Genomic DNA, 21533 nt, shown 5'->3' with positions numbered 1-21533 from the left:
TTCAATAAAAAGGGGAAAAGATACAGGGTTGGTCTATTTGTTTTCCTTTGTCCATCTGTTATTCTGGCTGCTTACACAGCTGAAGTGTTGGAAATCAGATGACACAACTTCAAACTGAATATATATTGATATGAACTTTGATATGTACAATATAATAGGTCAGTATACCAGTAAGTATTGGTATTGTATCTCATTACGGCTGCATCATCAGTCATCATTGTAATTGTCTGGAAGGGTAGACAATAACCCAATACCACCTCTGTCTTTAGAGGTGAAGGCAACACCTTGGTGTGAACTGGCAGCCAGGGATAAGTTACGAAGCACAGACAGAATGGCTAATTTTATACTGCTGCTGACAAATGATAACTGCAGATCTAGAACCGCCACCTATTTATTGCAGCTCTAAATACCAACAAGCTGCTTGTTGCTTCCACTGTACACACCTGTCAGGTATCCTGTCTGTCCTGCAGTGCCAACCTTCGGGAGCAGTTTGCTGTTTTTCATCAAAAAAATAATGTGTCAAGCTCATCTGCCGTTTGTTGAAGAAGCTCATTGACACAAAAGGGCATGACGGCTGTTCTCCATTCAGCCAAAATGAGAGGATAGCTCCTGCACCGGCTTGCTTAGCCATGAAATTGCCATCTAAAACACAAGCTGTTTGTGAGGTTGAATTATGTGAACAACTAGTTCCACTGCTGGCTGCAGACACGAGGGACTGGTCCGACTGCAGCTGGGGTATGTGGAAGAGAAAGAGCAGAAACACCAAAGCAAAACACACGGAAAGAGAAGGAAATTATAGGTATCATCAGAGGAGTCCTTATAAATCCCTACTGAAGAAAAGCTCAGAGAACGTTTTGGTAAAATTATGGTAGAAATTCACATAGATGTCTGTCTACAGAGAAATTATCTCCCAGTGTATGACTTGTACATTTAACCAATCCTGTTTATACACAAAGATGTGCCTGAACATATTACCTGTTTCTTCTCTAAAAGAAATGCTCACAGGAGCATTTATTCACATTGAGAAAAAAAATCCCAACAAACCACAAACAAAAAACCAGATTAACGAAAAAAAGTAAGTATGCTTCCAGACAGTAGATGAGTTATCTAGTGGATGATGAATGCAGCTGAATAAGAATAGAGAGAGAAAAAAGGAAAGACCCCATGGAAAACTTAAAAAATACTGTTTTCATATTTAGAACAATTTCTCTTATGTGAATGCATCAGGAATACTCAATTGATAACCTCAGGTGCCTTGATCAAATGTAGCTACAGTAACACACTGAGAAATCTTTGCCTAGAAAGGATGACTTCACTTTCATTACTTTATACAAAGACCACATGAAAGACATTTTTCAACTTTTCCCTACTTAAGCTAACCCCCTGGAATATGTTTCTCCATGGAGAACCATTTCCTCACGTGCCTCTAAGGTTTTGTCAAAGCCTTTTCCCTATGTAACCCTTTATCATCTCAGCTGTCTCAAGAATACTGTTAGAAAAGACCCGTGCCATCAAAAGCTGTCGCTTAAAATTGTGATTGTCTAATGTTTTTTTTTAAGCAAAAATAATTGATCCTGGTATTCTATGGAGTTTTTGATCTGGCAATTGTGTAAGTAGGTGAAATTGCTATGACATGGGTTTTAAAATTTACAGCTGCATCAGTGCATCAGTATTTTGTTTCTTCCAGTTAGTGTGTGTGCATGAGAGTTGAACCACTCGGTATTTATGTGCTTTGAACTGTCAATGCAGACAGTCTGATTATCCCAGAAGTACAACTGGGAATAAAGTGGCTGCTATTGCTTAGTCTGATTTTTTGATAAGCTGCACAAAAGTGTAGTTATTAAGTGTGATTCTCAGCACTGTGTGCAATAGAACAAGCTGAATTTCATTCCCTGTGTTTAGAAACTTTACCCTTTTCCATTCTGTCGGTCTTCTCTTCAGCACCAAGACATACTCCCGTCTTCAGGACCTCACGTTTTCTTGTCACTGAGCCTTGTTGTCAAGCACCAGCAACAAGCTGCAAAATCTTTCCTGGTCCTGAAATGGCAGAGACCTCACGGCATTTTGCTGCAGAAAAAGTGATCCTGTTTGATGCTATGTGGCCATGCCATGGCTCTGTTCTCATCAGATCCCCAAGATGTGCTTGCTACGTGACCGCAGGTCCATCATGTGATCCTGACACACGACCTGACTGACGTGGTCTCATGCACCAGCCTCAAGTAAGATGAGAGGTCTGATATTACTCCATCATAAAGAGATTATGTGTCTCTCCATTTATCTTAATTGTGTCAGTGCGTTCAGCAGTGTGGCCTGTTACTGTTGAGAATGTGACAGGAGATTGCTTAGAAACTGAAACAGTAGTGGGGATAAAAGGTCAGGCCCTGGGAAGGCTACAAGGGGCAGATTCTCATGGATGAAGGCCCTGCTATCATGGGCTGAAGCGTTTGAGCTTTTCTTAGCTTTCGGGCAGCAGTTGTGCTCAGGCAAGATGGAAAAAAAGCTGACTTTATACTGTACTGGAAACACTCTGCTTTGGTTTTGTTCCTGTTACTGAAGAAAATAAAATGTTTTGTTCTGAAAAGGCTGGTGTGAAATAGCGGGCTCTGTAGCCCACGGTGGGCTGGACAGTCACAGTTGCTTTTCAGGGGCTGAATTTGAAGGTGTTGCCTTAAGAGTAAGAAAAAGGTGAGATTCCACGGCAGCACAAGTAAAGGGCTAGAGGGCAGAAATGCAAGCAGCTGAATTTGAAAGATGAAGTCTTTAGAGGCACAGCTATTAGCTACATAAAGGTTAAACTATGGGCAAAATTCTGCATTGCAATTCTTCAAAGGATTTGTAATGTGCTCCCAGTTTTGGACAAAGATTTTGCCCACCAGTTCTAGGCCGCTTTAAGGCTAGCAGTGATCTGGTACCATTTAAGGGATATTTTACCGCAACCCACACAAGTGATTGTAACTAGCGTGGCCATAGGTAAAGACCAACAGTGTTCTGGAGTAGCACAAGTGTCAAAATGCGTGCATGAGTAAAATATTCCGTGGCTTATTCTTATGCCAAAGATGTTGCATGGTTGCAAATTAGGCCCAAGATCACCAAAAGTGGTAGAATCTGGCACAAAATAGCAGATAGTTGACGTACCACTACCTGAGCGCAGAACGGTGTGAAGGTCATCAGCATTTTTGTTTTTTACACAAAAGCCTATTTTTAATACAAATTTTCATTTCAGCTTGCAGTAGATCAATGTTAAACGGTATTAATTCAAGGATGGTAAATGCTTGGCTCTCCCCTTTATTAGTTAGAAGAAAACCAGCAGCAAGCTGAGAAATTTAACTGTTAACCAATAACAGCAGCATATTTGACTTCCCTCACCCTGAAATTGCTCTTTTTGTAATGGTTAACTGCCCTGTTTTAACTCACAGCAGGGGGGCAATTTTCCCATCAAAGGAGGCAAGATAAAAGGAAAGAAAAATTCCTTCCATCACATGTGTTGAAATCCATTTGGAAGAACAGTCATTACTGTACACTAAACAATTCCAGGTAGGAAGGTCTAGACCAGTTTGAGTCTTTCAACAATCAGTGGGGAAAGGGGGCTGTTAAAGGAATTCAGCTTGAATTTAAGGCATTTTCTATTTTCTCTCAGGTTTTATGGCTTCTTGTACCCAAGGTGTGGCAGAAATCCAGTGGAATCAAAGCCTCTGTATTTTATTATGCAGCTTCCTGGAAAGAGCAAAGCAGATATCATTAAAAAGTATAGCCAAAAGTCATGTCCCAAGCACACCTAAAGCGTTTTCAAGTAAAGAAAACTTACTTATCTGTAGTCAGAATTTGTTTGGACACACCAGAGACTCATCTGTTCTTTGAATAAGCCCGTAAGATGCATGCTTGATTGATTTTTTACAATTTTTAATAATCTGAGGAGATTAAAAAAAAAATCTGCTATTCTGATAATGCAATATCCAAAGTTACTTCCCAACAGCGGACAGTCTGGAGATGTTTGGCTGAGAATTAGCAAGGAAAATGCAGCTTCAAGTGGATCATTTGTTTAAGAAGTTTTTTAAATAGTTTAAGATGAAAATGGTATCAGGATGATTTCATGATCTGATATATTTGTCTGTGAAATCTAAGGAAATCTTTTGATGATGGTAGAGGTTGGATCTGGTCCTCAATACGTATGTTAATATATATATTTTTTATATATGCTATATCATATCTACTATGTAGAATTACAGAAATTGACTTAGGAAAGAGTGCAACATTAACCCAGTTTGACTTTACATTATGTTCTTTGAACCACAAATGGGTTATTTTACATTTCTTATCTACTGTTTTTCTGTTTTATTCGGCTGATGTATTTTTGTTAAAAATAAATTGTGCCCAGGGATGATATTCTGATTTATCAGGCTACTGTTCATGGTGTATTTCAAATATGAGCTTGGTTTAGTGGCGCAAGTCACCTCTGAGTCTGATTAACTGAAGTTACCCAGACAGAACTGCAGGTTTGGGCCATCTCAGCAGAAGTGGTATTAGCTCTTGTGATAGAGCCCGGATTCTTAAGAGAACCAATTATAATGGACTCACTTAAACAAAGAATGACACAAGTCCTGAAAAGCTTTCGGGAATGCAAATAACTAAATAAACTTACCCAAATACTGGGGGAGTGCAGTTTAGTTTTGTGTTACTAGCAAATTTTGCCTATTCAGATGATAGGATGGGGGAAAAGCACCCGAACAGTGTCTGCAACTTTTACGTATCATCTCAAAAAGACATTCAGAGGGCATAATGTTAGTAGGCACATTAAAAAAAAAAAATCAATTGCCTTTACATACATGCAATTAATTTGCGTAGTCCAAGAGCCTAATTTCAACCCTACTGATAATTTTTTTCCTTTCAAGATCACGGCTCAGCTTTATTTCTGAATTGCGGCAAATGGCAACAGGCAACCTGGAGCAAAGATCCAGTCTTCAGGTGGGATTTTTAGTGACTGACAAGAAGGAAAGTAAGAACAGAATAAATACCGGTAGGCATGATTTTTCAGTGGTTCGTCTGCTTGGCACATGGACCATCCTGCACACACAAGTGGTTATCATTAGATGTTAATAATGAACCAAGGGCAAAATCGGGCACCAAAGAACTAAATCTCCAGTGAAGAAAGGCTGTATTGGAATCAGCAAAGGAATATGGAAGAGAATTCAGGACAGAGCCTGAAGCGGTCACTCCTGTTGTAGAAAACCGCCTTTTGGTGAGGGCTGCGGCTTGCCCTCGCCTCCACGCCGGGCCGGCTGCCTAACGTTTTCGTCACCCTGACCTGGAAGGTCCAGTAAAAAGCCTGTTTTATTCTTGAGGAGGGAAAAACTGACCCCTTTAGTAAGAAATCCCAAGGAGAGACGGCCAGATTGGAACGAAATAACGGGTTTTTCAGCCACCCTTCTCCTGCGCCCGCCCCGGCGGGGGCCAAACCCGGCGCAGCGCGGGGTGTGCGGGCGGGAAGGCAGGCGCCGGGCCGCTACCGGCCACCGGCCCTTTACGGCGGAGGCCAGAGCCCGTCAGGGAACAGCCCCGCGGGTGCTTCACCCTGTACTCACCGTCTCCCGCGGGAAGGGCACCGTTACCGGCGGGTAAGGGCGGCTCGCCGGCAGCCCGCCTTGGCGTGGGGCCGCCATCTTACGGCAGCTCCGCCTCAGCCCGCCCCGCCCCGCCGGCCGCGGGAGCGCTGAGGCGGCTCAACGTCTCCCGGCCGCCGCTTCTCCCCCCGCCTCAGCCGGCCGGCCCTGCCCTTGTGGCGGGGAGCCCCGGCGGTAGGCAGCGCCTCGGCCGCCGGGGAGGAGGAGGATGAGGAGGCAGAGCGGGGACTTGCCTCCCTCCCTCCCTCCCTCCCTCAGGTGCGGGGCCCTTGGTCCGGTTCCCCCTTGCCCCCGCGTCCCTCTCCCTGCCTCCGGGCACGACGCCCCTTCGTCCTCCTTCCCCCTGCCATCGCCTGGCGAATAATTCCGCCGGGAGGACGAGCACACGCGGGATAAGGTTTCCCGAGGAAACCAGGGTGGTGGCGGCGGGCTCTCCGTGATGGCCAAGCCGGAGGATAAAGACCCTGGGAGGCCGCGGGTCTCCTGCGGTCCATTTTCCTGCTGCGTCCCATCTACCCCCACGCAGTGTTTGGGGTTGTTTTGGGTTGGTTGTTGTTTTTTTTTTTTTTTTTGCCTGGGTTCGTGTGATCCCCGTTAGCCTCCCCAGGGAGCAGCGGGAGGCGGTTGCCTAGGAAGAGCCGCTCTCCGAAGGCAAGAGCGGAGCCCTTACCGCAAGCCCCCCCCCCCCCCCCCCCCGGGGGTGGTTGTAATCCCTCCCCGCAGCGCCGGGGCTCCCTCCTCTGCCTCCCCGGAGGTGGGCCCTGCTGCCCGGGCCCCGGCGTGGGGGTGTGGGCCCTTCACCCCCCCTTCGTGAGGGTGGAGGTGTGAGGGGTGCTGAGGCGGGAGCCTTCTCCTGAGCACACGGGTGAAGGCAGCGCGTCGCGGGTGGTTGGGGTTGAGCAGGAGGGTCCGAAGGCCGTCGGGCATGACCAGCGCTGGCGCCAAGGGGTCGCGGCTCTCGCAGCCGATGGTGAAGAGCGTGCTGGTGTATCGCAACGGGGACCCTTTCTTCCCGGGGCGTCGTATTGTCGTCAACGAGAAGAAAGTTTCCAACTTTGAGGTGTTCCTGAAAGAGGTGACGGGCAGGGTGAAGGCACCCTTTGGAGCTGTGCGGAACATCTATACCCCCCGGGGTGGGCATCGTGTCCGGCAGCTGGAGGAGCTTCAGAGTGGAGAGCAGTATGTGGCTGGTGGCAGGGAAGCCTTCAAGAAACTCAAGTGAGTGGCCAAAAAGTAACGTAAGATTTATATGGAACTTGAATTATCGGCATTTGGGGTTTGGCACTGTGGCAGTAATTCAGAGGACCCCCCCCACCCCACCCCTTTGATTAGGTGTTGCGGAAGGAGGACTTAAAGGCTGTGACCCAAGGCAAAAAGAAAGGTACTTGTAACAGATAAAACTGCAAAAGGGCTTTAGAGGCGAGCCACGGAAAGGCTGCTGTTGCCATCAGTCGCATAGTGCCATCTCCTTGACATGACGGTAGAAAAGGAGAAGCAGCCCCTTTAACCCGAAAGACATGCAGCAATGGCACGTTGTTGTGATGCGTGTGCTTAACTGAGGGGCGAGTGTCAGTATTCGTGCTCAGTGGTAACAGGGAGGAAGCTGTCGAAAGGTGGAGTGTTGACAGTCCTGCCGTGAAGTTGATGAGCCTGGGAATTTAATTCCCAGCACTTTCTTTCGTGCTTATTTTTAAAAAGTCTAAAATATTCTACCCAGCTATCCACCTCTCCATCACTTATGTTCATTTTGAGTAGGTATATAGCCTTTTTATGACTAGAATAGCAGAGTCCCTCCTGTTATTTGAGATGACTGCTTGCTTGCTTGCTTTTCCCTGCCTGGACACCAAGAATTAAGCTGACAGTTTCTCTGTTTTCTAGTGAGTGACGGGGAGAATATCATGGAGGAGATCTGGGCTTTTAGGTGTGTTTTCCATGTGGCTCTGTATGTGATCAGTAATAGTTCTTAATTCTGGCAGTGAATTTCATGGTCTCAATTGCCTAATTACATGTTTTGTTCAGTCTTTGTGGGTGTTTTTCCTACATTTGAATTAAAAAATAAAAAGTCTCAGAATTAACAGTCCCTTTCTGGAGGTGGTTGCGAGTTTATATGCTCAACTACCAGCTTTCCAGGACCTTGCTCATCTTGGTTTTGTAGAATTGAGGACACTACATTTTTCAGGAGAGCTCATTATGTTTCAGGGTGAAACTCTCTTGTGTAATGAACAGGATCTCTATCAGCACTCCTACTGTTTTTGTCAGTGGCTGCTTCTGAAGATTTATTGAAGCTTCTTGCGCTTCAGTGTCAAAGCTAGAGAGAAAGATGTATGACAGGCTAAATATAAGCTCCTTTCCCTCTGTACTCTCTTCCATGTCAAATGCAGTGCTCAACTCTCAATAAAGATCTACTGTATCTTTTTGGTATTAAATCCTGTGATTCTGTGGATGGCTTAAAGTTGTTAGTTGTCAGCACATCCTGTCTCACCTCCCTAAATGTGTTTTATGTTCAACAGACAGACTAAAAGTAAGTGTTTGGCATTAGCATGCACTGTGTAGAGAATTGGGCACTGTGGATTTATTTTGGGTGGGAAAAAGCACTTCTTTTTGTCATGTCATGTTTTATGGTCAGAGTTTTATGGTGAGAGCTTTTCAGGCTTGCAACAAGATACCCGAGTATTTAGTTCAACGAAGAGAATACTTGAAGAAAAGCTAACCTAAAGGACTTGGTGAAAGCAGGCTGGTTTATATATGCCTTGATAGTATGCCATAGTCCTGTGCTGTAGGGAGGATAAACAGGATGACTCGAGATCCTTTCCATTTCTGCATTCAGAGTTGGAGTTTTTCACTATTAGTATTTATTTATATAGTGCTGTGAATGTTGGCAGTGCTTTTACAAGCATTAAGACAGGCTGAAGGGCTTAATGTTGATCTTGTTCTTAACTGGGTTGTAGACAGAATGATAATTAGGGAGACATCTTAGCCAGAAAAGTCAGAGGAGAGGAGGGGTTAATTGAAAGGGACGGTTTTCTGAAAGGAATTGAAGGAATTAAAGAAAAGAGTGTATGTTTGTGTATGTGTCACAGGCAAAGATTAAACACTTGCAGTTGTGGGAGACCAAAGCATCTGCCCTAAAGGAGCCGAGTCTGGTCTGATAGCAGCAAGAAGTTTGTACTTTTTTTACAATTTTTTTGCAGTGATGCTTGTCAGACACATTCATTGCTGTGTTAGACTATACAGGGCTGAACTTTGAAATGGAGGCTGTGTGGGAGCATAATGGAAAGGGAAGAGTGTCAAAGGAGAAGCAGAAGCTGAAAGTGTCATTGCTCCACTTCAAACAGTGCATTTGTTTCTTCTCGGATGCCTTATACTGAGAACTGAATCTTTTTCTTCCCTGTCTGCAGTGAATTCTAGACTAAACTGCACTCACCTTTAGCACGTGAACCTCCATCATTCCAAGCCCTGAATCTTAACATCTTGAAATAAATACCTCTGAGGGTATATAGTCGATATAAGCTGCTGATATGTTTCATTTTTAAAATAAAAATAATCAGCATTTAAAAATTCTGCTTTTAGAAAATGGTATAGAAATTTTCTTTAAAGGAAGAATTATTAGCCAATGTTGGGAATTTTCATAATATATAACAGGTTTCCCAGCTTGTTTCATCATTTACAGGTGTGCTAAGTGCTAATACATGCTTTTTTGTTGTATATGCAGTGAGGTGTGTTGGTATATTGTAGTTGTCGCAGTGGTGAGTCAGAATACACGTTCAAGCCTGCACTCCTGTGGACTCTCAGCTTCCTGAAAGAAAACTGTCTACGCTGGAGCTGGTTTCAATTTTTAGCTTTTTTTCCAACATGCTACCCTACCCTCCTCCTTCCTTTGCCCATTTACTTGTATCTGTGCTCATTAATTAAAGGTAGGTCGTCCTCTCTCCAGCAATGTCTCTTTAACAGCACTGTAGTTTTATCACTGGCTTGGATAGTCACTGAGTGGAAGTATTTCTGCTTTCTTAGCAAGTGGGAATACTTTTGTAAAGTTTTTGGTCTGGGATTTTTTTTGAGTGCCATTATCCCAAGAAAAGCCTTTGGCCCTATTTAGACCTTTTCAGATTTGTAGATCCCTGAAATTTGACAACTGAATGCCCAGACCTCTGCATAGTGAATTTACGCCTTTGACTGTGTATTTGATTGTCACTTTTCTTAGTTCTCCTCAAAGTAATTCACAGATGCCCAGAAAACAAGAACCACAGTCAGCAGCTGTTGTTACAGGCTGTTGGAACTATTTTGTCTGAGACATTTATTTGTTTTCAGTTTTGCAGGCTTTAAGACTTCTTTTTTTTAGTCTCAAGAGAACTAGTTCCTTTTTACATGGAGAAGCTTGCAGCAGTAGTTTTTGTTTGTTTTCAAACGTGAGGCTTGGATACTTTGTTTGTAAACATTGTCCTACTTTGCTACATTTACCTTTTCCAAAACATTGGAATGCACTTTCAAGCATTGCCTGGAAGCCTTGCTATGTCTTCCTATCCCTGCACTGAAGCCTTGAAATCCTCGTGACCGTTCTGTGGTACCTTGATAAACGATTGCCATTCCTTCAAAGAATGAACGATGCTTTTTCTTTCTCTTTTTTTTTTCCTTTTCTTTCTTGCTTCTACACCTTCATTCAAATCCCTTGAATTCTCGACTTTGGCCAGGCAGGAAAGTTTCCTCTGGCAAACATATGTTATCCCAGTCATTAACTACAGAGCATGACATTACTGGAGGGCTGTGTATGCACTGTGAGCTCTGAGGTCTTTTGATGAGCCTGCGCTGATGCTTGCCATCAGGTATACCTGATGTTCTCAGGTAGGGTCTTCAAGTCTTAAAAGCCTGGCAAAGCACCTGTGGTTTCCCACTGAAAGTGGGAACAGGGAGAACCTGTGAAAAATGCCCATCACCTAATGTTGGGTTAGTTGCTCGCAGCATAGAATAGATGCCCCAGCCGTTTTTGTTTTCATGTTTAGCTCTTGGCAGAAGGTGCTGAAAGGTGCTGCTGTACTGAGTTATAACTGCCCACAAAGGTATCTCTTCCTACAGCGCTGAGAGCTAGAAACATCTTGCGGTACTGGCAGTTACTGAGAGCTTCATTCATGAGAAGAACCGCTCTCATGGCTCTCCGAGAGCTGACAAGGGGCAGGAGTTAGCATAGTCCGGGGACTTGGACAGTTGCCTGTTTGCCAGTCTATGGGCTACTCGTGCTTGAAGGCTTATTTGATTCCCTTTCTTTGGAAAGGCAACATACAGCTAATCTATCACTGTGTGTTTTAACTAACACTTTTGTGTTAATGCAATGTTTTTGTGGGAATATGTACCCTGATGGAGAGCAGTATTGTTCAAATAGATGTATTTTGTTGTCTTGTCCAGTTGAGGCTTGTATTTTGTCTGTTCTTAAAATAATTGTGAAGATGCTGTTGGTTCATCACAAACATGAGAAACTAGGACATACAGTGTTCAGATGTGTCCATGTCCTGTTGAAACACAAGTGGCGTAGATCCCTTTAAACTTTAGCTGATGCCCTGGGTTAAACTTGGGTATGGAGGAAAGCTTTAGATCTATCAGAGACTTACTGTGAGAAACTAAGAGGCAAGATGATGACTTTGAAAACTCTGGTAAGTTGATATTGTGCTGAGATTTATTGAACTACCTCACAATAGTATGTAAGCTTCTTTCTGACAAGGGAGTTATTGATGGTTTCTTCTAATCACCAGTGACTTGAAGGTAGATGGTTGGTTCTCCCCTGCCTTTTGTATTAGCCTGGAGGGCTAGCCTGCAGATTTATATTAACACTCGTTCATTAAAATCTTGAGTTAGTTACTTTTTATATTATTTTGAGGCATGATAAATTTAAAAAGCTTCATGTATGAAGAAAGTGTAGAAATATTTGTATTGTGTAAATTAGAGGCTTCTGTAAATAATCAAAGCTGTTTTCCTTCCACAGCTATTTGGACATTGGAGAAACAAAGAAAAAACCTGCCGAAGTCAATAACGAGGTATGATGTCTGAAATATTTAAGGAGTAAACCTGCAGTTAATGTTAGTGACATGCCTGCGTTTATGCCTGATTTATATATATATTTATTATGTTTAATAATAATACAATTATCTACCATTCTGAACATATTTCAGTGATTATTACTCTGACTGCTCTGAGCATGATGCACTGATTACCTTCCCCTCAGCTTTCTGAATTGCCACATCCAGTTAAAAACTTTCAGTAAAGAAAATCTCCTGTTGTCTTCACTGGATCTGGTCATAAACCTAAGGGAGCTTTTTTTCACGTAGAAAAAGATGGTGGGAATGAGAATTTTGGGAGCTTTGGACCAGCGAATTTTCTACAAAACTTGGTATTTTCTCCAGAGAAGGGACATTTTTGTTTGAAAAAATCACACTTAGTTGAAATGCTTTTCCCAGTCACTGCCAGTGTCAGTTGTAAACTTCTAACTAGTTCTAGTCCGTAATTCTTCAAGCTCACCTGTTTCTCTTGAACAGTGCTATGCTATAGCCTGAAGAGATAACTGCAGGCTTCAAAAACCACTGTATGTGGATTTTTGTGAGTTGCGTGACTCTGCATTATTTTTACTGTTTTATCGTGTATGGAGATAGCAATGATTCCCAACAAACATTTGAATTACAGCTTCTGCCTGACAAGAAGCATCAGATCACTTCTTTTTCAATTTCTTTTGCCTTGTGCTCTCATGCCACATTTCCAACCAAAACATTAATGGTTTGTGAAGCAGGTGTCTTCAGACAGTAGGACACCTTGTACTAGAAGACCCTCAAAATTGAGGCCTTAGTGCCCTAATGACATTTACTGTGATACTCGGATACTTCTTATTCAGAGGCTATGAAATACGACACCTGTGTTTTACAATTGATCATAACTTTGTAACCCGTATTTTTTTTCTTTCAAATGCGCACAATCAACAGGAAGATGAAATTCAAGTCAGAGATTTGATATACTACTACAAGTACCATATAAATTCACTCTAAGTTGGATTTTTTTTCCCAGTTTGTTTGTTTATGCAATTGATCAAAACACTGTAGAGAGAGTTTTCTTGGTTTTGTATAGCCATTCATGTCTTCCTGTTGTTTGGGTGTTTTTTACAAAGGAAGGAGAACAATCTTAAAAAATAGGAAAAGTTAATTAAACACTGATGAGGCAGCAGGGTTGTACTCTGTTGCTGATGTGTATATAAAACTGATTAACACAGGTTCACATATGCACTAAGCTTTCCCATGTCTTTTATTCATAAATTCCATTTTTGACCTCCAGCATTTTCTTATTCCAGTCCTGCGTCTCCTCTGATCAAGTTTTGTGAATCCTGCTGAAACTAGGTACTTGCAGGCTGCACAGGCAGAGAATCTAGTAATTCGTCTCACTTTTAATTGTGATCTAAGTACAAGATTATAATTTGGGGGGGGGGGGGGGGGAGGTAAAATGTTTGTACAGTAGCAGTATTGCACTTACCTGAACCTTCAACACATAAAACATAGTTCTGAACCAAAAAACCCACCTTTGGATGTATGACCAGTCTTTACTATTTTTTCTGAATACCTGAATGTGTGGATAGCACTGTATTTTATGCTGAAACAGTATCTGGGTGAATAAGAAAATTATTCTTACATATCCAGGACAAGAAAAAGAACTTGAGGAGATTGCTTCTAATTATCTCTGAAAATGCGGTGTTTTGCATTCACTATTATGTGTGATTCCTATGAATAGTGTGCAGCATGACTGATTCCATGTGCCCTTTGCTGAGAAGGTAGTTGTCTTTATGGAAGACTCTTAACCGAATCTCCTGATACTGCCAGTTATCAGGACAACCACAGGCTTGCTACTTTAAGACTATTTTTAAGGCTGATTATTTTGCTGCAAATCTTAGAAGATTCTTGATATAATAGGAATTCTGTGCAGTTGGAGAAGTAGTTGTAGATGTTGTGGGTTTTTTGCTTACAGTTGCATGTTTGGTAAAAGAGGCTTCTATTATTTCTTCTGGAATCAGTGCTCATTGTATATTATCTTAACACTTTCAGCCATCTCTCAGGGCTTTGAAGTAAACCAGTATAAACCATCTATTATCTCAGCTTTCTTTCTTCCTATCTGACTTATGTTTGCAATCTCCACAGTCTCTGTGGAGAGCTTAACTCCCCATGTTGAGTTTAACTTTATGTGATTGATTTATTTGGGGAAAGGAGTCATAAAAATGAGATGTAACCCAGTAATAGTCTACAGATTTTTATCTGGGCTTATGAATAACAATTGTTTTCATGCCCAAATGATTTAGTCCTAGGAATGAAATTTCAGGGGACTAGAAGTTTTAATGCCTAAATATATTTATGTTAAAACAATGCGAGGAAACAAGTTCTGTTTTTACTTTTTTCCAGGCATTCACTTGGAAATCAAAAACCTAGATGTGTTTTAGGACTAGGAGGGGCGGCAGTATTCTCTTTGATTCTGCTGGATTTGTATCAGCAAACAAAACCCCCATGTTTTTCCATGGAGCCTTGTAGCAGTCTTTGATGCTAGCCTACAAAGGTATTTTGCTTTCATAAGGCATTATTTTAGATCGAATTTCAGAAGTAAAATCCTCCCTGTTTTTTTTCATTAAAAGAAAAAAAAAAATCAGTGTGAATTCATGTGTGAATGACAACATTGCTAAAGAAAGAAATTTTTGGCTCCATCCTGCAGGCACAGCAAGGTGTAATTTGTGAATCATCTCAATGACTTCACTAGGAAGGTTACCATGGAATTATGCATGTACAGAGAAATTTGTGGGTCAGGTCTGAGTTTTGAGTGTTCTGGTGGGCTGGGGTGGGAGAAGGAGGAAAGAAATTAATAAATTCATTTGGTTGATTATTTGGCTCACTGCAACTTTGTGGGTTCCTCGCAGATCAAGGACCAGTGTACTAGATGTTGAATAAAAAGCTCACTGATGACGTCATAGACAACTCCAGGCTAACGTTAGGGTGTGTTTTCAGACTGATCTTTGTCAGGGCAATTCCTATTCTCTTTGTGCTGGTGCTGAAGTATTAACCTGCACTCATTCATTAGCTCCACCTCTTCCATCCTTCCTTCCTTCCATCCTTCCTTCCTTCCATCCTTCCTTCCTTCCATCCTTCCTTCCTTCCATCCTTCCTTCCTTCCTTCCATCCTTCCTTCCCTTCCTTTCCTTCTTCTCTTCCCCCAAAACCCCCAAATGTTTTTAGAACGTGATATAATTTGTCAGGGCTCCCACATGAATGCTCTGGACACCAGTCCATGCTCATGACCTCAGTCGTGCTGCTGTTAGCCAGAGCCTGGAGACAGCAAAGACTGTTCTTCAAGCATGCTCCTGGGGATTGCCTTCCACCTTTCTCAGCTGGCAGCTGACCTTGCTCTGACCATGGCCTCGAGTGTGAGCAATCACAGCAATAAATGGCCTTGTGCCACAGTACGCCTGAGAGCTGCTGGTGCATTCAGAATTGGTGCAGGGTTTTTTGTTGCCCACGGAAGGAGGTGGTCTTGGAGCTATTAGAGCTGTCTTGCCCTAGATCGAGTTTTGGAAGCACATTGATGCTGGCCTGGTGGTGATGACAGTTTTTCTGTACCTGCATAGTGCCATATATTAAGGATCTGAAAGCTTTAGAAAGGTAGCACAGAAACAGTGTTTGAGAAGTTCATGTTCAGTGATAAAGGATGATATCATCATGCTTAGGTACAAGGGTATCAATTCTGGTTGTATGAAGCACTTCTAATTTGGCATTTCCTACCTGATGAGAGCTTCTTGGTGCAGGTTTTTCTCCAGTAAAACAATTATAAATATCTATTTCTGATTCTGGTTGGTGAGGAGGGAGGCAAAAAGAAGAAAACTTTATGCAGCAGCTGTACATTGTTTGCAGCTGTATGTATTTGTATGCAGCTGTAGGTTTTCTTTTGTGTTAGTTAAACTGCCAAATGTTTGACATCTGCTTTTTGCAGTACTTTAATGTTGTTCTTTGAAGGCAGCATCTCAATTACTTTAAATTTGCATATAACTAGAAAATGTGTGTCAAACTAGAATTAAACAATAAAAAATTAATGTTCAAGATACGGTGTAAATACGGTGACCTACATTCAGAAAGAAGAATAGATGGGAAGTATAAAGTATTAATTTCTTACTAAAATCTCTTCTTACTTTTCTCATGGAGTGACAAGTAGTCCATCAGAAATAGGTTTATCTTCTTTAGTGAAATCTGTGAATCTGATTTTGTAAGGAGGGTGTTCTGGGATGGGGGAGAAGCAAAAAAAAAAAAAAAAAAAAAAAAAAAAAAATTGAGGAAAATTCTCCATCTCATGGATTCTGAGAACTTATCTAATTAAATCCTTTAGCGTCCATTCTTGAGAGGTGCTAAGATGTAACATTTGGGAATGGGTTCTGTCCCTGACGAGAGCAGTATTATTTCTCTCTGTTATGCCCTGATTCAGTTTTAGCAGGACCTTCTCAAATACCATGGTCCTGTTGGCCTGTAAGGCGTACCTTGCCTTGCCTGACACGTTTGGAGCTGGCAAGGGTTTACAGCTAGTAAGTGCTTGTGCTCTTTGTGTGTGCTCTACAGCTGACAACAGGAGTTCTGGGGAAGGTTTGGTCAAGAAGGTCTTAATGTTGGTGTGTTCTTACAATGCAGCAGTGAACCAACTATGTAATACTGTGTAATTCATTAAGCACTATCCAGCTATTCAATGTGAGAAGTGGAACATGCAAATAGATGTGATTGTCTGTAAGATGGGTCAATGTTGGAATAGGTTGGGACGATACATTTTTTTTCTGTCTAAACAGATAGATTTATAGATGAGGGTCTATACCACCACATACTTTATTATAATACCACCAAATACTTTATTATAATACCGGTAGCTGATTTCACCGTAGGCTGTCTTTGGTGAAAGACAGATGAGGTGGAAAGAGTGTGTTACATGTCCCCCCATCAGTAGTGTCAGCATCCAAAAGAACATAAGCAGTGCAACATCAGAAAGCTTGTATTTCTACTTTTTTCTAGTGTAACAGCTGCACATAGCAGTTTAATTTTGAGGGCTTTTCTTTCAAAAATAAACATTGTTTTAAAAATAGTTGCAGTATGACAGTAATAATAATGCTCTTAAAATCTTGCAAAATAACTGTATTCTTGGTCTGTGAGGCCCAACCATCAGAGTTGGATCTTTTAAAAAATGTTATTTAAAAAGCCCTTAGTCATTCTACTACTGGTACAAATCAGGTTTCAGGTTGGTCTTCAATGAAATAATCTCATTATCTATTAATATTTCTGATATCAATGATAGATTTCTTTAATCTGGTGTCTAGTTTCTTAAAATCTAGCTGTTTACCAGTCTAAGGCCTCCAAACAACTGAAATATATGGGCCAAATGCTCGGCTGTTGGAAAACAGCTTTTTTTTTTTTTTTTTTTTTTTTTTTTTCCACCAATCTACCCTGGATATGGACTTGGACTTATAGCCCTGTCCTTCTGGGTGAAGTATTGTGTATAGACCAGTGTCAGTATAGGATGATGAACGAGGGAGGGCCACTCTGACACTTCATTGCATGATGATATAATTTATGACAGAAGTGTATGAAAATGATACTGAACATTTATTAAGTGTTTCTAAGCAGCAGGAGTTCCAGTAGTGTCAGTTCATGGGATGTCTGTAGTTCAGTGATCATTGACTTCAGTAGAGTTTGAGCCATGCCCAGGGCCAGGAAGGAGATGGGATGCCGTTTGTTATGCAAAAATACCAGTGGTAGCTGTGGTACTTTAACAGTCACTGCATTTCAAGGATAGTTAGGTGCCTTGATACCATTTTTGCTTTTGGAAATCTTCCTCAGACTGTCGTACTTATACACGTGATGAAAGGAGTAGTTCAAGAGAAAACTGATAACCATGCAGAGGGAAGGAAGGAGTTTATAATGGTAAAGGCCTGCAAGATCCTTTTCACTTCGGAACATCAGACTGCGATTTGTTTAGTTTCACATTAACATCCAATTTCAGTTCCCTGGTTTCTGAGGTAATCTTGATGCAGTAACATTTGAGCAATTATCAAGCACATTCTCACAAGTTATCCCTTGCTGCATGCTGCTAGAGCTGACGGGATTTTAAAGCCACATCTCTGTCTCTTCTCACTTCATCTGCTCTTATGTGTATTGGGCACTTCATTGCCTGTTTGTACTTTGCTTTCCTTAGCAATAGCAGCAGCGCAGCAGTTTAGGAAAAGCCCCTTAGTTGTCATGCTGCTGTAACACCAGATCAGTGTGCCACTCAGCTGATTTTCACAGTGCCACAAATTCACTTGACTAGGAGTGTGCATGATGGTCAGAAGGCCGAGCTGCGGGTTATGAAGAAGGAGAAAGAAAAGATCAAATCAGAGCTAAAGGCAGTGAGCAGCAGCGGTGAGGAGAGACTGCCTGTATAAGCAAATTTGTATCTGGATCAAGCATTTTACTGACATGGTGATCCTCCTTCCCTTCTGTTTTGCTGTTTATCCCAGCAGATAAATGATGACGTCTCTTGCACTGTAGCATTGTGGTGGTAGTTCTGCATGGAAAGCTGGAACAAATTTCCTAGGAAAAGTCTGATTTTTCAATTCCCATTTGATGGCCTCTGCAACAAGCTAATCCCCTAGAATTGTCACATCCCATCTTAGTTTAGACTTTTTGCGGAGAGAGAAGAAGTAGAGACTAAGTTCAGATTTCTACCTTCTCCCCCTTTCAACCAGGGACAGCCATAAGGTTGAAAGAAGACACTTGTCACAGAGGCATGGGAAAATTGTGGGTCAGTCTCAGCAGATGGCAGCCAGGCACTTGGCTGTTTTAAATCCTCTGGCAGAGCCCTCACACTGTAATAGTATGTCTCAAAACTTTTTACAGTTACGTTACTGGTAGGGAAAGTAGTAAAAAGATTTCATCCTGACCCAAGCTAAACCTTTGATACAAACTATTCCTCAGGTATGTTTCCATCCATCGCTTCTTTTGGTAACTGAGCTTCTTGTTTTGCAAGAGACTTCCCTTTTGTACTGAAGGTGATCTGCAAGTACAAGTACATTTTAAATTATATGCTTGAGGAATCTAACAATTAATCTCTTGAGGAAGTATGGACCAACAGAGTTACCATTTGTTTATTATAAGCTTAATTGTTTGTAAAAGGTACTGAATGTTATTTTCCAATTATAATGTGTAAAGTATGGACGTTTATATTTCTCTAGGCACTATCTCTCATCTAGATGGTCTCTCCCTGGGTGCTCAAAAAGATGAATTTTACTTGTCTTTGGGGCTGGGTAAGCTGCTGAAGAATTACCTGAGCTGTATTTGCAAATCCTGTAGGCCACTATTTGTTTTAAATTCTCTTTGTTTCACAAAAATGTGTTCATCTGAAACCTCCTTTCTTCTTTGACTTCTTATGACCAACAGTTTTTTGAATACACTGAAGTAAATGGACTTTGCAATGTGTTATTGTAAAAGCAAAGAATTGCAGGCACCTTAGAAAAGCAGATGTATTTTGATATTGAAGAACCAGTCTCTTGCAACTGAAAGAAAAAAGGAAGGTTACAGTGTCTGTATGAAATAGCATCTATCATTAAAAGTTCATAGTAGGCCTACCTTAAGGTGCTTTTCTGATGATATAGATAGATTTGCCCTTGGTTGATAGCAGACAGGTTTTCTTAGGTAGTAAAAACACTGAGGTTTTTTGTCTGCACTTCACTTTTTCTCCTGGGCTTCTAGGACAAGGTGATTGTGTGGCAAGCTCTGACAAAAGTATTTTTTGTGCTGCTCAAGATTCATTGTCATTTGTGTTCCACTTGGATTCTTTTACCCACTTACATTCTAGAAAAGCATTTATAAAGTTATTTAAGAAAATTCTACTTATATGTCTCACTCTACATAAAGCACATCAATAGTTAGCTGTATACTGTAGAGAGATAAGGATTATGTAGACTCCTTAGGTTCACCACTGTTTTCTGTGATGTTTAAGCAATGAAAGTATTCTGGTCCACAATTTTATAACATTTGCCTACTTACGGTATATTTATAACATTATTACCCATCGACTGGGAACTGCTGTAGGGCAGTAAGTCTGAAAACAGACATTGTAAAAGCTGGTTGGTTGTACGCCAAGTGTGTGGCTGGTTGAGGAAGGGTCACATTACTCAATTCTTTGAGCGGTGGGTTCATTACGGAGCGCTGTCGTTTTAGCATTACAAGTGGCTGTGTATGGCTCTTGGACTGTCAGATTCAGTGATGTGTGTCAGGGGCCCTGGTGCGAGGGATGCACTAGGGACTCTCTGCCCACCACCCAACAGGTCTTGTGCTACCTTTCCAGCTCCAGGTTCTTCCCATGTTCAGCCTGGGTACCCTTCTGCACTTCTGTTGCCTCACACATAGTAGTTGTGTCCTAGTCACATTTTTCCGGTGATTCATCACTTTGTTTTTTCCACTGTTTTACATAGACGTATTTTATTGTTCCATAACTCTAGTTCAATTGCAGCTTCTTCTTTTATCAGGTGGTTTAGGTGTGGTCATATTTGGAGGGGTATTTGTAGAATGGAATAATCAATATTTTTACTAATGATTCTTCAGATTAGTAAAGATTCCTCAAAGCTTTCATACATGTATGATCCAAATATTTGTATCAGAACACCCCTCTCTAGTGAAAACACTTGATAACTACAAGGATTTGAATGAGTGTTTGAACATTTTGAAACTTTTTCATTTCCAGTCCAGTGCCTGTCAGTCCTCACATTGGTCACATGCTGGATGACACAGAGGTGTGCTAGGTCGTGGAGTAGAGTGTGTTTCCTTGCTAGGGAACTTCACAGAGTGTGTCTGTTCCTGGGATGAAGTGTGACTGCAGAATGAAACTGTGACTGGCAGAACGTGCCTTCTACTGGTAGTCTCCAGCTGCAGCACATCAGCTTAGTACCACTCCTGCTGTGGGGTCTCGTGGGCCAGACACAGTCAATCGGCAGATCACAGCCTAGGTCAGCTGGCCATCGCGTTCTTGGTGAGATCCTGGGCCAGGAGAGGTTCTCCATCTGTCCAGTGCTGACGGAAGAGGCGGGCACCATGACAGAGGGATGTGAGGTGGAAAATGCAATGTTTGAGACTTGGTAGATCTGAACTTAGCATCAGAATTTTCTAAAAAAGCGTCTGAGATATTGCTATAAAAGTATTTTGAGGAGCTGCTGTTTCTCTGTATTTTAAAATTCAATTCTTTTAGTATCATTTATGGCAATTATTTCTTCTGCATCCTTTAAGTGCATCTTTGTTGCTAGACAGTGGAGTCACCACTCATCTGTCAGCAGTGATATGATTTGATTAATTTGTAAAAATTGAATTTTGGAAGTTTATAATGTTGTCTTGATTTCACAAATTATTTTGGTATATTTATGCTGGATATACCTTGTCCCTAACGTACTTGCATGTTTTTTCCGAGTACATTCTCATGAAAAATCCCAGTATTTATAATTACTGTTTATTTCAAACCTAGCATTTATCATATCTGACAAATAATGTACATGTCTAATCATAAGAAAAAGCTTGTCATTGGACTCTTGATTCACTTTAACTTTTAACTGTCAGTTAGAAATGGTTCATTGATATTTTCTCTGTACAGGAGATAGTTTTGTGAGGGTAAGAGAGTGCCTGAATAGATATTAGAAATGATCCCAGCATGTGCAAATTACAGCCATTTGATGTCAAAACAGCCTATCTTCACAGGATATTCTTTCCTAAGAATTAGAAAGAAACAAACACAATTTGTGCTACCCAAACTTACTGTACACAAAATACTTGTATGTCTGGTAATGAATTGTGTATACATAATATAATTGTATATATAAATATAAATGTAATATAAATTGTGTATAAAGTAAGGAAT

General features: G+C 41.5%; 1 protein-coding gene and 1 long non-coding RNA gene across 3 annotated transcripts in view; one reads left to right on the top strand and one right to left on the bottom strand.

Moving 5' to 3' along the window:
* Positions 1 to 3271: 3271 nt before the first annotated feature.
* LOC115353063 lies at positions 3272 to 5700 on the bottom strand. Its single transcript, XR_003927399.2, has 3 exons — positions 5580 to 5700; positions 5013 to 5061; positions 3272 to 3714 (listed from the first exon to the last, which is right to left on the bottom strand). It is a non-coding gene; the product is annotated as an uncharacterized LOC115353063 (long non-coding RNA).
* Positions 5701 to 6496: 796 nt separating this feature from the next.
* The window catches only part of DCDC2 (doublecortin domain containing 2), a 71238-nt gene continuing 56201 nt past the window's right edge, over positions 6497 to 21533 (top strand). For both annotated transcript variants that reach the window (XM_030042024.2, XM_030042023.2), the window contains exons 1-2: positions 6497 to 6836; positions 11590 to 11641. In XM_030042024.2, coding sequence (XP_029897884.1) covers positions 6544 to 6836; positions 11590 to 11641 — 345 coding nt within the window. In that variant the 5' untranslated portion in view covers positions 6497 to 6543. The remainder of the gene's footprint in view (positions 6837 to 11589; positions 11642 to 21533) is intronic.

Source organism: Aquila chrysaetos, chromosome 18 (assembly GCF_900496995.4).
Source record: "Aquila chrysaetos chrysaetos chromosome 18, bAquChr1.4, whole genome shotgun sequence".
In the NCBI taxonomy this organism is placed as follows: domain Eukaryota; kingdom Metazoa; phylum Chordata; class Aves; order Accipitriformes; family Accipitridae; genus Aquila; species Aquila chrysaetos.
Note: the sequence above shows the minus strand (reverse complement) of the source record. Positions and strands in the feature narration are given on the sequence as shown.